Source organism: Chelonoidis abingdonii, chromosome 1, assembly GCF_003597395.2.
Source record: "Chelonoidis abingdonii isolate Lonesome George chromosome 1, CheloAbing_2.0, whole genome shotgun sequence".
Taxonomy (NCBI): Eukaryota; Metazoa; Chordata; order Testudines; family Testudinidae; genus Chelonoidis; species Chelonoidis abingdonii.
The window spans coordinates 59,932,497-59,938,496 of NC_133769.1; the positions used below are offsets into that span (position 1 = coordinate 59,932,497).

A 6,000-nucleotide genomic window follows, 5' to 3' on the forward strand; every position below is an offset into this window, starting at 1 on the left:
CTCCCCAAGACGCGGTGGCTATGTCAATGGGAGAAACTCTCCCATTGACATAGTGCTGTCTACATGGAAGGTTAGGTCAGTATAACTATGTAGCTCAAGGTTGTGGATTTTTCATACCTGAGCAACACAGTCTGTATATAGTCCTGCCTGGGGTACCAGAGTTGTTCCCTGCAGTGTCCCAATATGTCTTTTGGTTGCTATAAGCGAATATTACAACTGATACTTCAACATAGCAAAAGCACTTTTGCCTGAGAAGCAATTTACTGGTTATGCAGATGAGACTGGAATTTGCTAGTACTTGACAGACTTTGAGCTAATGATCACTGTGATCAAGTGCACTGATAAGAAAACAGCATAATACCTGTATTTTAGGTGGTGATGTCAAAGCCTTTTACCAGCAGATTCCTAGTGTGGATCATGGATCTTATACACAGTCATGCAAACATTTATAAGACTACTGAGGGGGACTGCCCTTTCTGAAATACTAGAAAGACACAACATGCGATGTACCTCACCCAGTGCACTAAATGCCAGTATAACAACTATGTGGGTGAAACCAATCACTATGCTCTTGAATTAACTCACACAGGAATATGATAAAAGACAAAAACACCCTATCACCTGTGAGTGAACACTTTTCACAAAGTGATCACTCTGTATCTGAGCTATTAGCCCTCATCCTCAAAGGAAACCTGCACAACACTTTCAAAAAATGAGCCCAGGAGCTTAAAATTCATAACTTAGCTAGACACTAAAAATCATGGTCTTTATAAAGACCCTGGATTTATGGTTTATTACAAGAATCTGTAACTCACTAACCCACCTTGGGTGAAGATGGTCTCATTCACCCAGTGGTTAACGGCCATTTCACTTTGAATGGTCCCTTAGTTTAGCACAGGCATCAGCAACCTTCAGCCGGTGGTTAACAGGCCACTTCACTTTGAATGGTCCCTTAGTTTAGCAAAGGCATCAGCAACCTTCTGCATACAGCCCATCAGGGTAATCCAAAGGCGGGCCACGAGACCTTTCGTTTACATTGACCATCCCCAGGCACGCCCTCTGCAGCTCCTAGTGGCTGTGGTTCCCCATTCCCGGCCAATGGGAGCTGCGGGAAGCAGCAGCCAGCAAGTCCCTGCAGTTACAAATGTGAAAACAGACAGTGGAGTTAGTGGAGTTTCCTAAAAGGTATGAGCTGTTAATTTCCAACCTCAAGGCGACTCCTTCATACCAGGTGGAACTTGGTGGGCTGAACTGTAACACTACATGTTTCTTCCATGTGGCTGTAATTGTCTCGGTCCTTTTATCCTTCAGTGACTGCACCACCACATACTTTGAGGTGTCATACGCAATCAGCAAATACCAATTTCCAGTTTGTGTTCTTGGTTGTTGGCCTTTCAAGTCAACTTGCATGAAATCCCAAGGTTTACAAGATTCGAGCATTTCCTCTAAAAAAGTTTTCGCCATACTTGTGTTTGTGGTTGCTTGGTGACTAGTATATATCCATATTTAGCAACACCAGCCTTTTTAAAAGAAGACTTTCCCCCATTTTCCATTTAAAAATGTGTGCTCCCATCAGCAACAGTGAAGTACTTACAATTATGGTGCCATTACATTTCTGCAGTGATGGAAACCCTTGTAGCTACATAGTGCTTGATCTTGATCCTTTTGAAGTCAGTGGCAAAAGTACTAATGACTTTAATAGTGCAGGATCAGTCTGACACAGAATAAGAGGGTTTTAGTGGCTGTGAATTTGGAATGTCGAATTAGTTTTCAATCGGAAATTGCATCTGGAGCCATTTAAATTCTACTGAAGGGACCATGAAAGAATGAAACTAGATTCATAACTCATTAGTAAATTATATCTCCTGGGAATATAGGTGCCTGTGAGAATTAATTCTGAAAGAAAATTTTATCTGAATACCTAATTAGGTCAAAAAAAAAATCCTGTGTTAAAAATTGATATGAGATCCAGGTCTGCAATCTCTTCTCAGGCAAACTTACATTTAAATACCTTTTTCTCCAGGTAAGGATTGCAGGAGAGAGACCACTATGTTACATTCGCTTTTCCCTTTCGTTTCTTTAATTGTCCTGTGACTGTTAGCTGTTCATGTCTCCACTGCTCTGAAACGTTTAAAGATAATGATACATTCCACATTCAGTTCTTTTATGCTTTTTAAATAGATGTAACAAGAATATTTGTTCTGAACAGGATTAAATTAGGGGCCTGATTCTGCTCCCATTCAATTTTGCCAAGAATTTCAATAGGAGGAGCAATGCGATTAACAAATAATCAATAGAAACTACACTGATTTACGCCAACTGAGGGTGTAGCCCAAAGACACTCTTGATATTAAAAATAGCAAAATCTCATGTAGTTAAGCTATATGAAGAGAAGGCGAGAGGGAAGAGAGCTAGTAAAGAATCCAGGATTCTTTCATTCTGCTCATTTCAATCACTTCTGTTATTTGGCTCTTTCAGAATACGACTAAGGATTTAGGTCTCTGACTATGGCCCTGGCAAGGGTGAGGAAAATAAAATCAACAATTTTGCATTCAGCAAATTCATATATAGGAAGTAAAGATGGTCTCATTTGCCTGGTGCTTTATTCTCTAAAACCAAAATGAAGATGATTAAATAGACCACTGGTCTAATACAGAATATTCCTAAATGCAAGTAAGAAAAATGTAAGCCTGTCCATCCAGAGAAGACTGTCTTTATTGTAAGAAAATCAGTCATGTAGCCATATAGCAATTGGGGAAAAGTATCCAATCCTGCAACGTGCTGAAGGCTTCCCAAGAGATGCTGAGTGCCCTCAGCAACCACTTTAGACAAAAGTATTTTTATTAGATATAATAAGGGGACCAGGGAGAAAAACCACAATAAAAAAAAGCCTGAGAGTTTAAGGTCCTGTTGGTCCCATTTGTTTAGGGTCCTTGACCTTTAACAGAAGCACTGTATCTGATTAGATTGGCAATGCATCTGGGAACTACATCGCAGTTACACAAAGAGAAAGGCAGTAGTTAAACCTCCAGTGATTTTTGTCGCCCTCGTAATCTGTTTCTCCAAACACTGAGAAAATATAAAATAAAATGGACTATTCTTGAAAATGGCCAGTTCTATTACCATTGAAGTTAATGGGAGTTTTGACTTTTTTCCCCAATGAAAACAGGATGGGGCCTTAAAATGGAATAACTAGCTATACATTAAAACTATTTTAGGACTCAAACCATGGAGTCACACAAACATGTTGCCATTCTAAGAACTCTCCATTCATGTAGAAGTCGAAGCTCTGAAATAATGAGCCCATTTCTGTTTAAATATAGCATGTGTCAATTCGTTCCTTTTTGAAGGCATATGCCGATGCTTCAAAGTTAATGATCATAGTGACACATGCTGGCTGTAGCAGGGAAACACACCACTATGGAGATTCCCCTTTAAAAAGCCCTTCAGTGACTATCAGATTTTGGATCAATTATCTCATTAATGCAAAAGTAACAAAGAATTTCTGTTCCCACATTATACCTCTCTCAAATTAACTGCTCTCTCTGGGTAGCACTACCTCTTGCCTGTTGCACAAGAAATCATTTCAGAACAGAGTAAAAACTCCTAACCCAACAAATGATGCGAACAATCAATCCTCTATGTTTTAAAATTGCAGAGTGATACAGGGCTTTATTCTCACTCCACCATATGTTGAACCATCTTCCCTGCTCCTGTTTAGCCACATTTAAAAAGCACATTGTAGCAGCTTTCAGATGACAGACCTACTTTCAAACATCCATCTTTCAGGATTGTTTTTTAAATGAAGGCTGAGATTTCTTTCCCTCAGAATTTAATTCTGGTCAGCAGTTTGATTTAAAATCCCATGATATTTTAAAACTATAATTGAAAATTAATTTGAAAATTAACAGGTATAGACAAAATAACCCTACCCAATGAGTTCAAATGATCTTTTTATCATTATTATTTCATTAAAAATGAGAACTAGATTATACATTGGTTTTATTATTTTGGAATTAAGTCCTGAAATTCATTTATTCAAACTGTGACAAGACTACTGCTTCTCTCCTTTGGCTGTCATGGGAAATAATTGGATTTTTTAAGACCTGGCCAAATTTCATTCATTCTTTCTCTCTTGCAATGGGTGCAACATTACAGTTCAAAAGGGACTCTTTTGTTCCCCGCAAATGTTCACGTTTTTAGCTCCTTGCCTCAAGTCTCTGGACAGTTCATTTCAGCATTTTGGTCTCTTCACATAAAACTTTCAGTGAGTATTTTCTTAGCTAGAACTGGAGATTAGTTTAGCGTTTTCCAGCTACATCAATTGCCCCCAGCTCAGAAAAGTGTGTTGTTATTATTCATTGCTCCCCACGACTCACAAAATAAACCATCTGCCATCATCGTCCCTGCTGTACATTAATTAAGTTTCCATCAATCAAAAAAAAATGGGCAAGAGAGTGAAAGAAAAGCAGGCAGGGAGAGAGAGAAAAAAAAACATGATGCTTAAAGAGCAGGAAGCAACCTTGCTGTTAAAAATGGATCATCTGTGCATCATCCCTCGGGAATAGCATCAACCATCAAGCTAATGCAAAAGTTCAGACAAACACATTTGCCAGCAAGTTCAGAAATTATTCAAATGGCCTTGGTTGACCCCAGCCTGGAGTATAGGAAAGATTCTCCATACCTTGGAAGAGAAATGCTTTGCTCCCATTGTGCAGCCCTTGGACCTGCAGCACTCCAGCTATGGAATTTCCCAGCTGCAATTCTGACAGCACATCAATCTGCAGCGAGGGGTCCACACCAAACCCTAAAACTGACCCAGAAATGATTAGTTACTCCATTTGCCGAGCATTTAACTTTTCGACAGCGTGAAGAAACAACAAAGAGAACAAGTCAGTTACTCCCCTAGCTCCTTCATAGCCTAGTACCTGTAATCAGCAGCGCCCGGGAGATACAAGCACTCAGCCGGACTGACATGACCTACTTTAACATACATCTCTCCATAAAGTTCCCCTGACTCAAAAAGCTACACGAGTTTCCACCAGAAAATTCATGCGAGTTCCCCTCCCAGACTGCTGTGAAGAGAGAGATCGCACAGGCTGCTCTTATTCCATCTGTTTCTTCCTAGATTGTGGGGAGAGCTGTGGGATTTGGGAGACAGGGGGGAGGGAAGGTTGGTTGGTTTTTCCTCTCAATCTCTCTGTCTCTCTCTTCCTTCATGCTGCTTTTCAAAATTCTGGGCTTCCACTTACCTGATCTCAGACAGAGGAGAAAGCAGAAGGTGCTTAACCAACTCGCGGACTCCATGGTATGGAGCCAGTCAGTGCAGCTTTCAAAGGTGTGGGGAGCAAAATTTCCACGCAGCGGAGCCGCCTCGTCTTTCAGTAGAAAGCTCGGACCCAACAGGCGAGCGAGCAACTTAGCGTCCCCAGTGCGCGCATCATTGCTGAGCCCTGAGCAGCCGCCGCCCTGGCCGGAGCCTGCTCGCCCCACGAGCCAGGTGCTGATTCCCGAGCACACGGTCAGGCAGGCGAGCGATACGAGCCAGCCGGTGCCGACCAATGGGGCGAGGAGCGCAGCCGGGTCCCGCTGCCAGGCAGAGACAATGGAGAGCCTAGCAGGCTGCGAGAGAATAAATTGCTCCTCTGGGGCGGGGGAGGAGGCTGGGACGCTCCCGTGGCCCTTGCTCCCACGGGCTCTGTCTGCAAGCCCCGCCGCGGTTACCAAGCGCAGCTCCTGGGCTCACGAGCAGCTGGCGCCGCCGCCTCCCCCTCGCGGGCTCCCGCTGGAGCTCCAGTCTCCTCCCCAAGATCGGAGGGGGCACTCGTGGGGCGGCTGGGGGCTGGGCGCTGGCCCTAGCCTTGGGCCAATAGCTGCAGGCAATGGGGGTTGTCCGTCCCTCTCTCCCCCCCGCGTCTCGGCCCCCCCAAGTACTCTGCTAGGTTAATGCCGAGAGCCCCAGGCTTCCCCGGGTGCTGTCTCAGATGAGGGCCCTCCCAG

The 6,000-nt window shown here is 43.2% G+C and overlaps 1 protein-coding gene across 1 annotated transcript in view; it reads right to left on the reverse strand.

The window, feature by feature from the left end:
• Positions 1 to 5,347, reverse strand: part of NELL2 (neural EGFL like 2) — a 229,530-nt gene extending 224,183 nt beyond the window's left edge. The window contains exons 1-2 of the mRNA XM_032775057.2: positions 5,253 to 5,347; positions 4,685 to 4,813 (exon numbers count right to left, since the gene is read on the reverse strand). Coding sequence (XP_032630948.1) covers positions 4,685 to 4,813; positions 5,253 to 5,307 — 184 coding nt within the window. The 5' untranslated portion in view covers positions 5,308 to 5,347. The remainder of the gene's footprint in view (positions 1 to 4,684; positions 4,814 to 5,252) is intronic.
• Positions 5,348 to 6,000: the final 653 nt, after the last annotated feature.